This window comes from Pelodiscus sinensis, chromosome 2 (genome assembly GCF_049634645.1).
Source record: "Pelodiscus sinensis isolate JC-2024 chromosome 2, ASM4963464v1, whole genome shotgun sequence".
NCBI lineage: Eukaryota > Metazoa > Chordata > Testudines > Trionychidae > Pelodiscus > Pelodiscus sinensis.
In genome coordinates, this window is record NC_134712.1 from 70535038 (window position 1) to 70553060 (window position 18023).

The 18023-nt window shown below is 40.1% G+C and overlaps 1 protein-coding gene across 2 annotated transcripts in view; it reads right to left on the reverse strand.

Moving 5' to 3' along the window:
* Positions 1-18023, reverse strand: part of MAPRE2 (microtubule associated protein RP/EB family member 2) — a 151952-nt gene that overhangs the window by 99533 nt on the left and 34396 nt on the right. For both annotated transcript variants that reach the window (XM_075920733.1, XM_075920732.1), the window contains exon 2: positions 15412-15473. Coding sequence is in view for 1 of the 2 variants with exons in the window: in XM_075920732.1 (XP_075776847.1) it covers positions 15412-15473 (62 nt within the window). In the remaining variant the exon portion in view is untranslated. The remainder of the gene's footprint in view (positions 1-15411; positions 15474-18023) is intronic.

Genomic DNA, 18023 nt, shown 5'->3' on the forward strand with positions numbered 1-18023 from the left:
CACCTGGAGCAAAGCCGGGGAGGCTCCTTGGTGCTACTGGACCAACCCGGCAGCACCCCAGCTGGTCTGCCCCAGGCGTCCCCAAGTCAGCCGCTGCTGAAACTGACCAGTGGCTGACTACAGGAAGCCCCTGCCCCTTCCTGGAATCAGCCGCTGATCAGTTTCAGCAGCAGCTGACTTGGGGACGCCTGGGGTTCTTAAGTTGAATCTGTATGTAAGTCAGAACTGGCGTCCAGATTCAGCCGCTGTTGAAACTGATCAGTTTCAGGAGCGGCTGAATCTGGACGCCAGTTCCGACTTACATACAGATTCAACTTAAGAACAAACCTACAGTCCCTATCTTGTACGTAACCCGGGGACTGCCTGTAGTTTCTCCACAATAGTCTTATTGTCCTTGAATGCTCCTGTATCCAGTAGATGTACTGGTAATTTAGCAGGCTTCTTATGTAATTAAAATTTTGCTATTACTTTGAGTCTTTGTCCAGCTGTTCTTCAAAATTCTTCTTTGGTCTTCCTAATTATATTTTTACACTTAGTTTGCCAGAGTTTGTTTTCCTCACTATGATTTAACTTCTGCTTTTAAAAAGGATGCCTTTTTGCATCTTTTACTTTGTGGCTTAGTCATAGTGGCACTTTTTTTGGTTTTCTTATGTTTTTTAAATTTGGGGTCTACATACAAGCTGAGCATCTATAATGGTGTCTTTAAAAGGCAGAGACAGTGTATAAACTTTTCTGTACCACCTTCACACTATGCCTCAACTCCAGTCCGCAGAACTCACCACTAGGGACTAAAGATCAGACACTCCCATCTACTAGAGATGTTAATTAAATGCATTTTAAGTAACCATGTAACCACTGAAAATTCCAGCAGTTACATGGTTACACATTGGGGGAGGGAAGAGGGCAGGAGAAAGAAGTAGCTCCCCAGGAGCTGGTGCGCATGAGAAGCTGACGTAAGGTACTAGGAGCCTGAATGTAACCAAGAATGTTAGCTGATGAGCCCAGGTTCATGAGTTAACCATGTATATGGTTATACTTTCACATCCCTACTATCTACATAGCCATTCAATCTCTGGCCTCTCTAAGGCTACCAAAGGTGCCAATTAATACTAGCTTTTATGACCAATATTGTGATATGGACAGTTGTCCAGTCCATCGGGAAGTCAAGTGAGATCAAGCTTGTTTCATATGAGATGTTACTATTTAACACTTCATTACTTGTACAGCAACAATGCACTGAATTTCTGATTAACGCAATTTCAATTTCCTTAGTTCATTCAACAGTCACTATCATTGTGCTCTTTCTATTCACTACAAGGAAATGTACAGTTATCTGAAAAAACTCAATAGGACTTTTAAAGCAAAACAAATATTCAGAAAATTAAAGTTAACTTTTAGCATCCTAAAGCATGTTGGGTATTTTTCAAACCTGTAGAAATGTTCCTGACTGAAGAGATTACACACTAAATCATGTAAAAAAAGAAGAAGAAGTGATAAGTGGGGAAGAAAAGGTTTAGGATAAGTTTACAGTAATAAAATTATGGCTACTCAAAGGCATGGACACATCTAAACAGTTTAGATAGACATGTATCTCATTTTAAGCACATGCATAGTTCCACTAATCTCAGTAGAACTATTCATGTATTTGAAGCTTGAAATCAGAGTGTATATTTTCTTTCCACACATGCATCTAGAATGCAATTTCTGTTGATGTTTTCTGTTTAGTAAATAGTTAAAATTGGTATCGTGTTAGGGAGCCCACAATTAAGATATCATCTAACAGAAGCGTGAAACAGACAAATGTAATTGTACATATGTATTATAGCGCATAGATTTGTGCCAGATTATTATAGATTAACATACTGTTCTGATGTAATGACATGCATTAAATGCATGCATTTCACAAATGCTTTAGAGGAATTAATAACAGTTGACAATAGTGTTACCAACACATTGAGCACATCAAATCAGATGTGATTTACTGTGTGTTTTAAATTCATGCTAAACTAGGTTATGCAGACAGAAGTACTCCGCACGTATTCTTCCCCTATGACATGTGACCAGCATCACTGATTACCTTAAAGGGTCAATCCAGAGGTGATGTTAAAGTGGTTGTAGTGAAAATTCAGATTCTAGGCCTTTTATGAACTTTACTGGCCTGCATAGTACCTAATAAAATCCCTTTGGGCACTTCCTCTGTTCTTTAATGTTTATGTCACATTAGGTTTAAACACTACATACCAAAATGTTATTTCTGGCATTATGTAGAGAAAGAAACATAGCATGTGGCTTACTAAACAATTCCTTATTCCTCCGGCTATCTTGCAGATAAGGAATAAGGCACCTATTGTCACTTCAGGTTAGACCTTAATTTCCTTGCTCTGGAGAAAGCAGGCTGCCCAATGGCCCCATGTTCCTGGACCATATGCAGAATCTCTTTCTCTCTTTTTTAAAAGGAAGATGGGAGCATATTGAAATTTCAGGGGTCTGGTTTCATATTTTTTAAAAAGTGTTCTGTGTCTGTGATGAGAAGTAACAGGAAAGACTCATTTGTTTGCCACTTAAAGCTAGATTTTCAAAAAGTGCTCAGCAGATGATCTGACCCATAGTGGAGAATTCATACACATGCTAACGTTCTCCACCCCAGCCTGTGGGAACCTATGCTTTTTAGAGGCAGTCACCCTTTAATTGCTACAATAATCAGTGGATTAGTCACAGATCCAAACATTTTGGAAATAGTCACTCATAGAAAATGGTCAACATTAAAAGTATTTTTAAACAATTACATTCTGGAGACACTCCCCCTAAATTAGAGGTATTTACTCAGATTATTAGGTAAATGCTCCACCACCATACAATGAATCACAAGATACAATGCTATGCTTCAAGTCACAAGGTTAAAGAAAAATTATGGAAAAGATTAATTTTTAATTAGACTCCAAAGCAACTTGAGCTCCATTGGGCCATAAAGCCAACAAGTCCTTTAAAAAGTCACCCTCCGATACTGTATCCAGAAAGACAAAGCCTTCAGTATACTCTAAATCTCCCCGCTTATCAAATTATAAGAAGCCCACATCAAATATCCAGCATGAGCCTATGAATAAACACTTCACCAGCTACTTATGAACATCATAAAGTCATCAGCTGAAAGCACCTCAGTACAGCAGAACACATCCAGGGAAGGCAGGCTCAGTTTGGTAAATTAAAAACAGGACTATGTAGCACTTTAAAGGCTAACAAGATGGTTTATTAGATGAGCTTTCGTGGGCCAGTCCCACTTCCTCAGAAGTAAATTAAAAAGATTCTCTTACTTGCATAATTTCCAGACCTAGCAACAATGAATGGAAGTCTTACAGGGACATATTACACTTCTGTTTAGTGGCATACATTTGATTAAACTGTACCTAGAACTCAATTGAAAAATGTTAATTTTGAACTATATAATGTCATAAATGGGCTGAGGTCAATTGAGGCAGTACCTATCTCTGTCTGTCATAGCATAGGAATCAGCCCTTTGCTATCTATACCACCAGTTTTACTCCAGTGCAAAATTCACAGTTGCTCCATATTCATACTGGCATAAAAAAAGAGCAGAGACCAGCCGGGTGTGTTTAGAGATGAGTCCTAAATGCTGTAACTAGCTCTCTCACTTTGGTTTGCCAGTATTCAAAATTTGAGGATGGTACTGAACATGAAAATTATGTCTGCACTGCAATAAAAACACCCATGGCTACTTTGGGTTGGCTAATTCAGGCTCATAGGACTTGGGCTGTAAAATTACTGCATAACTGCTAAGGATCAGGCTGGAGCTCGAACTCTGGGAGATTTACCCCAATGGGGTCTCAGAGTTGTGGCTACAGCCTGATCCCAAGTGTTTATGCTGCAGTTTTACAGCTCCGTAATCCCAGGCCAGCTGCAGGTGTTGTATTTCATAGTAGAAATAGCTGCAGTCTTCATTTGGGGGGGGGGCAGGGGGAGGTGGGGAAGTAAGGGAAAAGGGGTAATTCAGGTAATCTAGATTCCCAGGCTTTTTTCTGGGGATGAAAAGAACTTGATTGGGTGGGAAGCAGATGGGATGTTCTGGAGAGGGATTCGTGCTTTGAGCTTTGGTCCAATTTTTAAGTAGGACAGTTTGTTTTAGTGTGCTAAATCTACAGAAACCCACATTTGACAAAACATATCCATAAAATAAATATATTAACAAGCTGGAAATCGGGGGAACAGAGAATATCTGAGAGGATGAAAGTAGGAAAACTCCTGCTCGATTTAAATCACTTAAGTGATTTAAAGGCTGCTCTCCATTTCCCAAACATTCAATTTTGTCCCTAAGTGGCCCAAGCTGGAGCTGGAAAAGCGCAAACGGAAAAAAAATTAAAATGGGTAAGAAGAGACATTGGTCTTTTAATTTAAGATGTTGCATGAAATCACATTTTATGTCCTTCACTGAAAAAGAAACCTTTTTAGCCAACTGGCATTTCCTCTTCCCTCCACCCCAACAAAAGTTAGTAGCATTGTGTGATTACAAAGGAAACACTTCCAAAATGTGAGTCTGGCATGGTGTCCCTACATCTCTATCACCTTATTGGCAATCATTTTAATGTGGCAATTCACTTGTTGAATTGCAATAACACAAGCTGTTTGGAATCCATTGTGTAACACAAGGGCCAAAAAAGGGAATGCTGGCTCTTGAGATTAGTAATTCCATACTACATTGCAAGATTCTGATTGAAATGCTTTGCAGTTAGTGGCCATTTCATTTATGTATGCAATAAAATAAATGTAAACCCTCACACAATATCTGTTGCATGTGTACAAAGCTTGCATAAGGAACAGAGGAAAATGAGAAGATGTTGGAAGGGTTCAATAAAACTCTTATATGCTGAGTAAAATTTGGTCATTAGAAGCTGATCCAGCATACAATACTAACATGCCTGGAATCAGTGGTAGGATTCTTGTGACTTACGAGTTGCACGTTAATTGTAACCTAACACAATGAGCACAATGCCAAGGCCTGTCAAGAAGCTGTAACATCAATGCTTGAACAAAATAAAGTTCGAGAAGGCTCTTGCGTAAGAGGAGGTTTTTGTGCAAGAAGCAGCAGTGTAGACTGCTCCTTCTTGCGCAAAAAGCCCCTTGCACAAAAATGGTGGTTCATTAGGTATGCAAATGAGGCAACATTCATTGCCTTGTCTCATTTGCATATCTTCTTGCACAAGAATGCGCAATGTAGACGTAGCCTTAGCGTCCAAGACTCAAAAAGAATGGGTCTTTGGCATCAACAAACCCTATTTGAGAGAGCCAGAACTAAAGTCCTGTGGGAGGCTTCAGGGGGTAGCTGAGTTAGTCCGTTGCAGAAAAACAACAACAAATGGTCTGGTTGCACTTTATAGACTAACAAAACATGTAGATGGTATCATGAGCTTTCGTGGGCACAGCCCACTTCTTCAGATGACCTCTACATGTTTTGTTAGTCTATAAAGTGCTACCAGACCATTGTTGTTTTTTCTGTGGGAGGCAGTTATTGTCCCCTGTTGGGGCACAATCTATTGACAGTGACACAAGCAGTCTTTTCAACACACGATAATCTTTTATTAGTCACCTGGCACAGAGTGAACATAAACTACAGTCCATCCTGGCCAAGACAAGGGCATGATGAACCAGCCAAGGACTCAACCCCTCCTTCCCTCCTGGCTGGGTTCTGAGTCCCAAAGATCAGCCCCTTCTTCTAGTCTTCCTGATACCTTGTCCTCCAGTTCAGTTTACAAGTCCTACCTGCAGGGGTTTCCAGCTGCTAGATTGTGATTATTCAATCATTGGGGTGTCTTTGTATTGCTGGACCCCCTATTGCTATGGGTCTGTTTGAGCCAGTTCTTTAATGACTATTCATTCTACCCAGACAGGGAAATGACATCCTCCCCCCTCCTGTCTGCTGCATTGCTACAAGAGCATTCTTAACCTTTTGACACCCCCTGGGTAGCCATGCCACATACAGAGGGAAACAGAGCTATGCCTAGGATTTAAAAAAAAAAAAAAAAAAACACAGATAACTTCCCATTTTGTCACAGTTTTGCATATTCTCTCTGAAGAAAAAAGGAATTTACAGCAAGTGTTCTACTCACTAAATCATATCAAGAAATCACACAATATTGTGCAATATTTTAGTGCTTTCATTTGATATGCTTAACATAGTTTATCAAGAATAACGAACTTCACCTCAACACCCCTTTAGCAATTATCTTCATTTTACAGATTTGAAAGTTAGTAGATGTTAATAACCTGGTTCTCAGAGGTGCAGAGCATCTGCATGTTCTATCAAAGCTCTATACCTCAAGGTCATAAGGACTTATCAAAGCAAAACATGTCCATAACTAAAGTAAACTCCTAAGTCTCCTGTTTCCCAATTCTGAGCCACAAGTCTGCCATTTCTACAACAGAATAGCCACAAAACATAACATGCTTATTAAATGCAAGTATCAACAATCCACTTTAATTTACTATATATTTTAGAAATGTGCATCTGTCTGAGTCCTCCTAAATGGTAAGAGCTAGGACCACCAAATTTGCAGCTTCCTCTTATCATAACTTAAAGCAAGGTAAGGGTTAGGTAAGGGTTTGGTTGTGCCAGGAAATTGGGATTGTCTCAAAAGCATAGACACAAAGACAGACAAAATTACCAGGCAGGTGAAGAGGGAATCACTGGGGTGCGTCCCCTCTATTCGGAAACTGTGCCAGTCCTGAGTCTCCCATCTGAGATGCACTTTAGAGCAAACAAAGGGGAAATCAAAGCTTCCTCCCCATAATTTTATATGGGGACATTGCTAGCTTTTCCCCTTCATCACCATCAGGGAGCAGGGGGGAAAATTGGGTTAAGGACCAGAGCAGTATCGGGTAAATGTGCTAATGTAATAAAAAACCTCATGGTTACTTATCTTTCTGTAACTATTGTTCAAGAGATATTGCACATGTTCATTCCAACGTAGGTGTGCGCTCCTAGAGCACAGTTGACAGAGTGGTTTCCATTAGTGGTATCCATTGGATTGGCTCTAGCAACCTCTGGCGCTGCATATTTATAGTGCCTGAATAAAGAGCCCTGTCAACCCTTTGTTCCCCACCTTCCGCCAGTTTCTTCTTAGCAGTTGACTGATAAGAAGGGAAGGACCATGGATTTTAGAATTGACCTGTGCAATCTCTCGAAGAACAACTGTTACAGAAAGGTTAGTACTGTAACTGGTTTTTTGTCAAGTGATTGCACACGTCCATTCCAATGTAAGTGACTCAAGATGCTGCAGAGGAGGTGAGCTTGGAGTTAAGAACAAGCTGATTGCAAGGAATGATCTACACTGAGAGTTTATGTTGAATTTAACTGCATTAGATCAATTTTTTTAAACTGCATGGCTAAAGTCAGTATTGTTTCTGGTCTGCTGAATGATGGCATGGGAACATTTAGAATGTGTGCACCAAGAACCAGGTTTCTGCCCTGCATAGGAGTCTGGGCTAGTAGGAGGTGGAGGAGACCCTCAATCTTGTGGAATAAGTAGTCAGGTTAGCTGCAGCTGAAATGCCAGCCAGTTTTCAACATGTCAGATTTGCAACATGCAAGATCCTCAAGTTGGAATTGGGAAAGTCTTATTCTGGGTGCTATTGATATGAACAGCTGGGTTGATCTGCAAAATGGCGTGGTTCTTCGTACACAGAATGCCAGGGCATGCTGAACATCAAAGGAGTGTAGACATTTCTTCCCAAGCCAATTGGAAACAGGGAAAAGCAAAATGGTTTAAAGATTGCTTGACTGCAGTAGAATTGTGAAGCCACTTTCAAGAGGAATGCCAGATACAGATGCAGCACTTTCATTTTAAAGAAGATTGTGTATGGTGGCTCTGTTGTAGGGCATTCATCTCAAACTCTTCTGGCTGAGATGAGGGCCACTTTCCAGGAGAGGTGCACTGAGCACACTAATAGGAGCTTACATTGGGGGTAGACAGGCTGACTGTTGACCCAGGGATGGAAGGTAGCTATTGCTGCTAGGTGGACTGGGACTGAAGAAAGACAAACCTCATAGTTTTCAATGCAAAAAAACTACTCCAACATGAGAAGGTCCAACAACTCGAGATAGATTGAATAGGTTACGCAGAATTCTCATAGCTGGCATAGCGAGGAGGAGTGAGTTCTGTGCAGTCTCATCTGTGTTCTTGCTTATGTGTTTGTGTCACTAATCTGCTACAGATAGCTATACATAGAGCTGCTGTTCAGTTTTTTGTAGCCCTGAAATTCAGATTTAGCAGAAGGGCCCTTGCCAGGGTATCTAGAGGAAGAAAAAAATGGGTCAGGGTGGAGACTGCTGACCTGAAAGAGATAATAGATTTTCAGAAGTCTGACAAGGGAAAAAAAAAAGTTACACAAGTAATAAGGGAAGGAAGCATAAAGAAGAAAGAAGGATTTGTTAGCAACACAGAAGTAAATATAAATGAAAATAGCATTAAATGTAATTAAAATTTGACTAAGTTTCAAAGGCTACAGCAAAATTCAATTAACACTTCAACACATCTAGGAACAAGAACATATAGGTCAAGTGCGAGGTCTGCTAAAAAACCTACCGTTAAAATAAAACGTAACTAGAGCAGAAGAAATTTAGTGTAAAACTCATCTCTCTCTCTCTCCTCCTAACCATAGAACTCGATTAAAAATGTAAGTTCCTCCTTTCTGAGTAGACAGGAGCATACTAGAAGTACATACATCCTATTGGGAAGAGAGTTGGATTTACTCCCTTTCATTAAACAATGACCTACCTGAAACACAGGGTTTAGAAGACTTAAGAAAGAAGGATTACATGTAACTTGTTCTTACGTAAACTCACACGCACACAAACGTCTTAATCAAGAAACCAAGTCAGAAATGTGAAGGTAAAGGTTGACTGCACAACCTTAACTCTGCTTCTCCCATTAGAAAAAGAGACTCTGGCAGCAGCTTGTCAGCACTGCTGACCTGGCTGCTGAAAGAGTCTAGTCGGTGATGTAGCAGGGTTAAGGAAGGCTCCCTGCCTCCCATAGCTCCATGTCAGGGGCAACACAGGGAGAGCATGGAGTCACATGCCTCAAATGTGGTGGGCAGAAGGAGCTGGCCAGCAGCCAGGGTGGAGACTAGCAGGGGAGAGGAGCCTGGTGCCCACAGCAAAGGTCCATAACCCCCACATACCAGCAACAGCAAGGTAAGTGGAGCAAGGCGGCCCCTCTGCTTTGCATTCCGTGCCACGCTGCTCCAGCGAGGGAGCAGGACAGTCCCCACAGGTGACCTTGGGAGCAAAGCAGTGGGGATGCCTTCCTCCACTTATCCTGCTGCTGGTGGTGAACTGCAGCCACTGCCAGCCTTACTCATCAGTTAAAGAGAATGAGCCAAATATGAGCCTTATATAAATGGGTGGAACTTAAATGGAAGCTAATTTGCAACCTTAACTGATAGACACCACCAGGGGCCTACTGCAGTAAGTTTATAGAAAGAGATGTGTTTTCCAGGCAGTTAAGAAATCAAATTATAGCCATGCCACTTAAAGTTATAGACTTTGGGAGCAGAATTTTCAAAGGCAAAGAGTACATAGGTACTCTGTTCCTACGGAAACAAGACATTTTCAATAGCTACAATAGACTATATCAAGCAGAGCAAAAATAAAGTAAGTAAAATTTTAGCCCACATGATAGTTGCTTAATCACACTATTAATTGAGAGAACAACTCTGTGTAGGCTGAGATTACACACAACATCTATATTTTTATACATGAAGACAACATTTTCGAGTTAACATTAGGTGAAGAATTTATCACATCCACCTGACCTCAGCACTCAAGATTGTATTATGTATCTCATAATATTGGTGATTTTCCTCAAGCTTCCTGGAATGATGTAATTTAGGGATGTTAAATATCGGTTAACTGAATAGTCAAGTAACCTCATGACATTTTATTGATTAGTTGACTATTCTGTAGCTCCCAGGGGTGGAGCGGGCAGCCGCTGTATTAGAGGCAACAGCGTAAGGTGCCAGGCAGGAGCTGGTCCGCGAGGGGTTCCAGTTTAAAAACCAGCTCCCATCATGACCGGCTGCCTGTCATCCTGTGGTGCTGAGAAAGAGGCAGTAGTCCCTGTCTGGGGAGAGGAAGAGGAAGTCTGAGCTCCCAGACCCGGCGCAAGCCAGAACTGAGCTGGGTTACCTGCCTTCCCGGCTCTTAATACACTTTAAATGCAGAGCTGTAGCAAGGATAGGTCCCAGACCTGTCGCAAGGCAGGACTGAGCCAAGCTGCTGGCCAATCTGCTAAAAAATGCACTGGCAGGGAGACAGGGAAAGTGAAATACGTGTAGTCTATAGCATTAAGATATAAGCTTTTGCTTATCGGTTAATCAACTGTACTATTACATCCCTAATGTAATTACATGAAAAAAAATCAAGACTTTAATTTCAAAAGGGAAAAAAACATAACCAAGTTTCTGGCCCTCCTGTTTGCAGAGAACAGTGTGGATCCTTAAAGATTCCAAAACTAAAAGTCAAATAAGAACCCAAAATGCATTTAATTTTACTTCGATTTTTACATCAGTCACATGGCTGGTGGGGAGGAGGGTCTGAATCATGATATCTGAATGTGTGGAACTGGCAACACTGATGTACTTAATATTCAGTTGCCTGATGCAATTAAGTACTGTTTCCTAAGCATTCATGCTATTCCCACGGCACTCTACTCTTAAGTAGAGGCAAGCTTCAGTTGCACTGTAGTAATGTTATCTACTTGCAAGGCAGAATTAGAAGTGTTAAGGGCAACTACCCATCATCTGATGCTGCCACTAGATTTCTTAAAGAAATCACATAAACAGACCACAACTAACAGGCTGTCAAACATTCTATGGAGAGGACTGACGTCCATTTCTAATCATGGCCTATGGCAGGAGCACACATTTAGGACTACGTGCTTCCATCTTTACATACCTGATTTCCCACGGATGTCAACGAGAAGTTTGCACAAAGGGAGGAACAGTAGACAGCCCTTATACAGTAGCTAAATTCTTAGTTACCTGTCCAAGACTGAAAAAGTGATGGAGTCCTGTAGCACCTTATAGAACAACAGATTTATTAGAGCATAAGCTTTCGTGGGCAAAGACCCACTTCGTCAGAAGTGACATGCATCTGACAGAGTGGGTCTTTGCCCACGAAAGCTTATGCTCCAATAAATCTGTTAGTCTATAAGGTGCCACAGGACTCCTTGTTGCTTTTGCAGATTCAGACTAACAGGGCCACTTCTCTGATACATGTCCACGACTGTCACACTCATGACTCAGTGGGAAAATATGCTCATCTTTAGGACCACTGCTATTTTCAGCCCTTTGTATCTTTTCCCATTCCCTGTCTTTTCTTTCATCTGCATATTCCTCCCAGAAGCAACTCCCAATAATCACCCACTACTTTACTCCCATGCCCTTCCAACCACCCCCTTCCAACTATTAAAATGATTAACATTCAAAGAGCTGGTGATATTTAAAGGGTTACCAGTAGGTTTTGTACACTAGTACAGGATTGGGCATCCCTGGGCTGGAGGCAGCTCACCAAAGTTAGCTCCTGGTGGGCTGCCAGACACTGTATTTCAATGAGCTGAAATGGGTCTTACATTTATAGTAATAAGTTGCTCTGTTGTAAAAATCCTGCCTTCTAAGTATTTTAAACACAAAAATATAGCAAAGACATTAAAATAATGTTTTGTTCACGATGTTGGAAAACTACATGATTTTATTTAATGCAAAGTAACAAAATCCATATATTTAATAGTTATGAGTATTAGTTAACATTGATATCTTGGCCATTGAAACGGCCTGTCATTAACAACTTTGAACAAAAATGTACATATGATTCATTTAAAAAAAAAACCTGCAGGTTTTTTTTAAAGTTGCACTAATTAATTCCCATGGGATAATTCCTTGTATTTGGACCATTGGAGGGGTGGGGAGGGTAGGGAAATCACTCTGGTTCAGAACATTTTCAGACAAGACCATAAAAGGATATTCAGTCTATTCAATTTCTAATTAAATCAGGGAAAAGGTACTGTTTAGCATTAAGCCATAAACAAACATTCCATTCAAGTAAACTTTGTCCTTTAGATTGAAAATTTACAACCATACTACAGCATCCTTCCCATATTAAATCAAAACTGACCATAAAACAATTATTTTTACGTAGGTGTGAGTGTCATAGGATGTTACACTGCAGTGACTTTTGGGAGACCCAGTTTCCAATAGATGAAAATACTGCCAGCATTGCAGTCAGCCAAAGGATTAAAGTGATTTGTTTGAGTGACCCCCTCTGGCTAATAATGAAGATGCAGGGGAAGTAGAGAAACGTTTTTCTTCCTGGAATGAAAGACTGTTGTTTCTCTACTTTTTGCCTGCTTTCAAGTAACCAAGCATACGTTTTCTACATTCCAGACACAGAGCAAATAATGGAAGTCTCTTAGCAATACAGATTTGGAAAGTTTTAGCTTTAGCTAAGTAAAGAAAACCTACCAGGATACTGAAGTTGTTTTATTGTGTGCCTTTCCTGAACAAATTCTGTTTTCTAATCCACACTGAGATGCTTTTGGCTGACTATATTGCTAGCCAAAAAATACTGAATAACTGCAAGAAACAAACTAAAGCACCATAGAAACAATAATATTTTTGATGTTAGGATGCATTCTAAAATCTTTTAAAATTCCTTACTTAATGCATTGTATGTTTAACTGCCAATGAAACCTTTCTGTATATCCTGGGGGAATATTCTAAATGAAAGTTGTAAAACTGCCTGGATACTTGAACTTCCTTTTCTATATGGTCTTCCTTACAACTTTAGTTAAAGCAGGAACAAGAACTCCACTAACCACCATGAATTTGTCAAAAGTAGTATGAAAGAGCACCAAAATGCCTTGCATATTGGTGTGTAAAACCTGGATTTTGTCCATGGGCAACTACAGCTCAGCTACCTTTGTACCAATATGACAGACCTCTAGCATTGAAAAGCTGATGGTGGGACTTTATTCTGATATTCAATGTGCTACAAAATTCCAGGAATTTTGGGAGGAAAGACTACACAGTAGGCAGCAGACCACAGAGAGTATGCTAGAAATCTGCCCTTTGGTTTGAGGGTGGGGCTTCTCACTCCAGGAAATCTGTGTGTCCCAGATAAGTTATTAGGCAATGTGTAGTTACAAGCAGACTGTTGTAAACTGTATCCCTGCTGCCTCTACACTTGTAGTTTTCTCCAAATTTCCTATGATTTCACAACCATTGGTAAGAGAACTAGTAAATCAGATTGTAGCTGTGAGTGTTTTAAGAGCATCATCCAGACATGTTTTGAGGAGGGTTAGAAAAATAAAGTGATTAAAATGCCATGCCCAATCTATGTTAGACACTTCCACTGCTCTATCCGTACCTATACTAGAAACAATGTACAGCGGGGGAAATCCACTGATGGCTTTGAGTTTCTCAGCTTCATGTGGCCCAGACTCCTTGCTTCATCTCAGACTCATCCTCTTTCAGCTTCTTTTGGACTATAGCAATTACCCACTGTTTTTAGTATGAAAACTCCCAGCTTAAATATACTGCATGCGCCTCCTGGATGCTCAAATCCTCTCAGCTCTCATCACTTCAGACTCAGCTTCTAAAGTCTGCACTTATCGCCTTGCACTTCTCCCTATCACCATTTCTGTTTCTCTTAACTGCTTCCCCTTCCCCTGTTAAACAAGGTTCGGTGCCAATTCATTTCCTAGGAACTGTTCTAACCCTAACCTATCAACATATCCCAGTTATCTGCATTCAGGTTTCCCATCCTGTTGATCCGAGCTTAAAAACACCTTTTTACAAATACTCCTGAACTATGTTAAGATATTCAAAACCCTTAGTCAACAGTTGAACCAGCTCCCCTAGTTCCATTGTGAAACAAGCCTTATAGTTTAAAGAGCACAGGAAAAAAATAGGACTAATCTTTTCTTAGATTATACAACAAATAATATATTCCAGCAACTGAGATATGCCTTATGCCCCCAGCAAAGTCAGACTTTATAAATGGTAGCACTGAGACTTACACTATTGGAGGGTCCTATATTAAAATGTAGTGAGCAGGGATGTATCATTTTATGTATATGATAACTGAAGAACTACACAAAATACATTGCAATACAAGATAATGCCACACAGTTCACTGTACTCTCTGTATCTTGCCAGACTTCACAGTGCATATACATTTGACAAGATCATATTGCATGCCAGAAGATGGTTTTATTAAAAGACATAATAGTGAATTCTAGTCTCCATTTTGAAGAAAGTTTAGAATTCAAGACAGACACTTAGTTACTGTCTTTTTGTAAAATCATTGTTGCCATGTGACATTTCTTTTTATCAACAGCAGCTCTTGTGTTAAAAGAATTTAGAAACACTGCCATCTTGTGGACCTACCTTTAATTAGATCATTGTTCTCTGCTGTTCCTACAGGTGAGTCAAATTATGACTGCAAGTTGCAAACATGACAGATTGGAGGCTGGATTGATTAACCCAGTGTCCAATAACTAATTGAAAATTTAACAAAAATTCCAAACAAAAACAACAAACGGTTCCTTATCAGATATGCATTGTTAACCATGTACAGTACCATTTGTTCTAGCTCTTTTCCTCCATTTTACATTGGAAAGGCTGCATTATTTAACTGGTGGAGCTGTTAATGAAATAAAATGAGCATTGGAGAAAGAGTATAAAACAGTTTTCTACAGAATTCCTGAAACAGGAGAGAAGGAGAAACAAGGAAGAGGAGAGAGAAAGAAAAGGGAAGAAAGGGAGAGAAAAGATTACTCCCCCACCTGTGGATTCCCTCTCCAAGGAAGCCCCCCTGGCCCGCAACACTTCTCTTCCCTTCTTTATTCCCCACACATTTGCATTTTTTTTGGAAGCAGTTGTCATTTGTGGTGTTAGCTGTAAACTCACTGCAATTAATTTGCATTGCATGGACACTACTACTTACAAAGACACCTTATTCTGTCTTGTACCTATTTATTCATGCATGGTAAATCTTGCTACAAAGGAATTTCAGTAATTACTGGTATACTGAAAAACCACTTAACTGTTGCTTTGATTACACTTATCTTTTTAAAGAGTAGGGCAATGCTGAATGCAAACCCTCATTCCTTTTGTAATAAACTTAAAACAACAAATAGTCTGGTAGCAGTTTAAAGACTAACAAAACATGTAGATAGTATCAAGAGCTTTCATGGGCACAACCTACTTCTTCAGATGACCAGTGTGTTGGATGTCCAGAACTAACAAATAGGGGAGAAAGGGGGGGGGGGGAGGAAGAGAACAAAACAACATACTGTACATTTTATTACACCATAGAAGGAGAAAAATAAAAATACTTACTTTGAGCATCCAAGCACTTTCCCTGGTTGCTGAAATGAAGTATTCCTTGCAGCAATTTGATACTAGAAGGAAAACATCACAACAATTAGCTCCAGAAATAGGAAAATAAATAATGAATCGCCTTTGTCTATACAGGACAGGCAGCAATGCAATAACCACGTCTCTTAAAACTGAAGCAAGAGGAGAAATCCTTCCTCACAATATCTTAATTCAGCTGAGTTCACACAATAGCACAGTGTCTGGTACAAATGCATAACAATCATATGGGTCTCCTAGATAGTAATAAATCTATTAAGTATTTTGCATGGCCACAGTCATAGTTTATTCATAGTTGCAAGTCAGATTTTTCCTTCTTGATTTTGCCAGGTTTACTGGAGCATGAATGGTAATCATAATAAATGTATGAGCAAGTAGTGGTCTTCCTGGCTATGACCCACTTAAAAAAGTCTACCATTGAGAAGTATGAGCAAAACAGACTATATTCTTGTTAATGGTACATTATGGTGCAGTGGCTGCCCTTAAACTTTTCAGTTTTACCTTATGAAGCTACATAACGTTATCTCGACTTATGTTCATGTTTCCCATAATTTATTTTCCTATATACAAAGGCGGCAATATCAACGATATACTGAACATACTAACAGCATTTAATTGCCTAAGCTAAGGAAACTGGGCATCTTTTGATGGGGACCATTGCATGACTAAGTTTTCCTATATAACCCTTAAACACTAATGGTTAAGTTGCACTCTTAGGACTCCAAGTGGACATTAAACGTTATTTCATTTCCTCTTCATAAACTAAGAGCATGATTGTTGCCTGTTTAATGAAATCTTCTATTGAACATCATCAGTATGCTAAACACAGTACATGAAGAGTGCATTTTACTGAGGTTCTGTCCCAAATTTTATGCCCTCTAGACTCCATACTTTCACTTAGTAGACCATTGCAGGTGTTTTATGAGACTGACACTCATTTTGAAGTCATTTGCCTATTAAGGAACCTACCTACTTTAACACCTTCTACTCTGGTAAGCCAGTGAAGAAAAAAAACACCAAAACAAATGGCTATGGGGCAGAGAGGAAGCTGGGAAATAAAGAGGATGGGAAAGCAAAAGAACGCTCAACAGGAAGTGAATACTTTTCTATGTAGTTCAAGTTTAATTTTGTGAATTTCAGAAAAGCAACTGCAATGAACCAAGCACATAAGAAAAATGGTCAGGTTATAAACTTTTGAAGGCAGATGTCTTAGAGGTTTTGTAAAGTACAGGATATGCATACTGGTCTTAAGAACTTACTGCATTTTTTAAAATTTTTATTTAAAAAAATTCAATCATTTTTTTAAAAGAAAAAATGAAAAAGAACAGAGGGATAAGAAGGGAATGCAGGATAGATAAGGGAGGGGGGAAGAAAATCAAGAAAATGAAACAGAACAAAGTGAGAAGAGGGGCAGAGAACACAATATACAGTAACTTGTAGTTTTATATCCTCTACATTGCTGTATTTCAGGACTGTTCAGAGATGAAGTTATGCAGAAAGCTGTTAATTCAAGCAGGGTAAATAATGGAGCTAATTTAAAAGTCGGTGTCCCCCACCCTGCGCTGCTGCTTCTATAAGAGGCAGGGGAGATTGCTGCAAAGCTGCCTCTGCCTGTGGCTGTTCCGGCAGCAGCCCCTGTCCCGCAGAGGGATCCCAACTCCCCACTGGGACCCCCTGCCAACAGGGGCTGCTGGACCCAGTGCAAGCCGGGACTGAGCAAGCCTGGCTCAGTCCTGGATCATGCTGGATCCAGGAGCTACCCCTGCTGCCGCGCTGTATTTTAAATGTAGTAAGAGCTGAGTGGGCAGGCAGCTCGGATCTTACTACATTTAAACTGCAGAGTCGCAGCGGGGGTAGCTCCCAGACCCAGCGCGAGCCAGCACTGAGCGCTTTCCTTTATCAACTAATTCTGTAGTCCATAAAAATTCTATCAACTACACAATTAGTTAAATACACCATTCTAAACATCCTTCGAAGGAATTGCACTTTATCAACAGGAAGTCACCCGAGCAGGGACTGGAACATGGATCTCCCAGGCAAGTGCACCTAGTACTAGACTACTGAGTCACTATTTCCTGGCCCAATAAAAAATAGTCATCATGAATGACTATGAATGGCAATGAATTCATACATAATTTCAAGTCAATCAAAACTGCATTTTTCACAAGATAAGCAATTTGCCATTTTAGCTCTATTGATTCAATTTGAATCAGGTGGCTTTTTTATTTGGGCACGTATTTTTAAGAACTTTATGACTCAAGGGTGGGTATTTTCTTCCAAGTTTCAACCCCTGTGTTCTGCTTCTGTCTCTCAGGGACTGGATGCTTCCCATCCTATTAAGTAGATTTCCCCCTCCCCAAAGCACTGGGAATTTAATGCTACATGATGCAATCCTTACAACTTCTTGTAATGCAAAGAGACAGCAGCTCTACATGCTAGAAAGTTTCCTTTCATGGTTTTGAAGGTCTCCACTTTTTGCAAAAAAGAAAACATGATAATTTTTAGTATCTGGAAAGGAATTTTAAAGGGACCATATTTGTACAATGAATGACCAACTGCCCCATCCATAAAAGGTT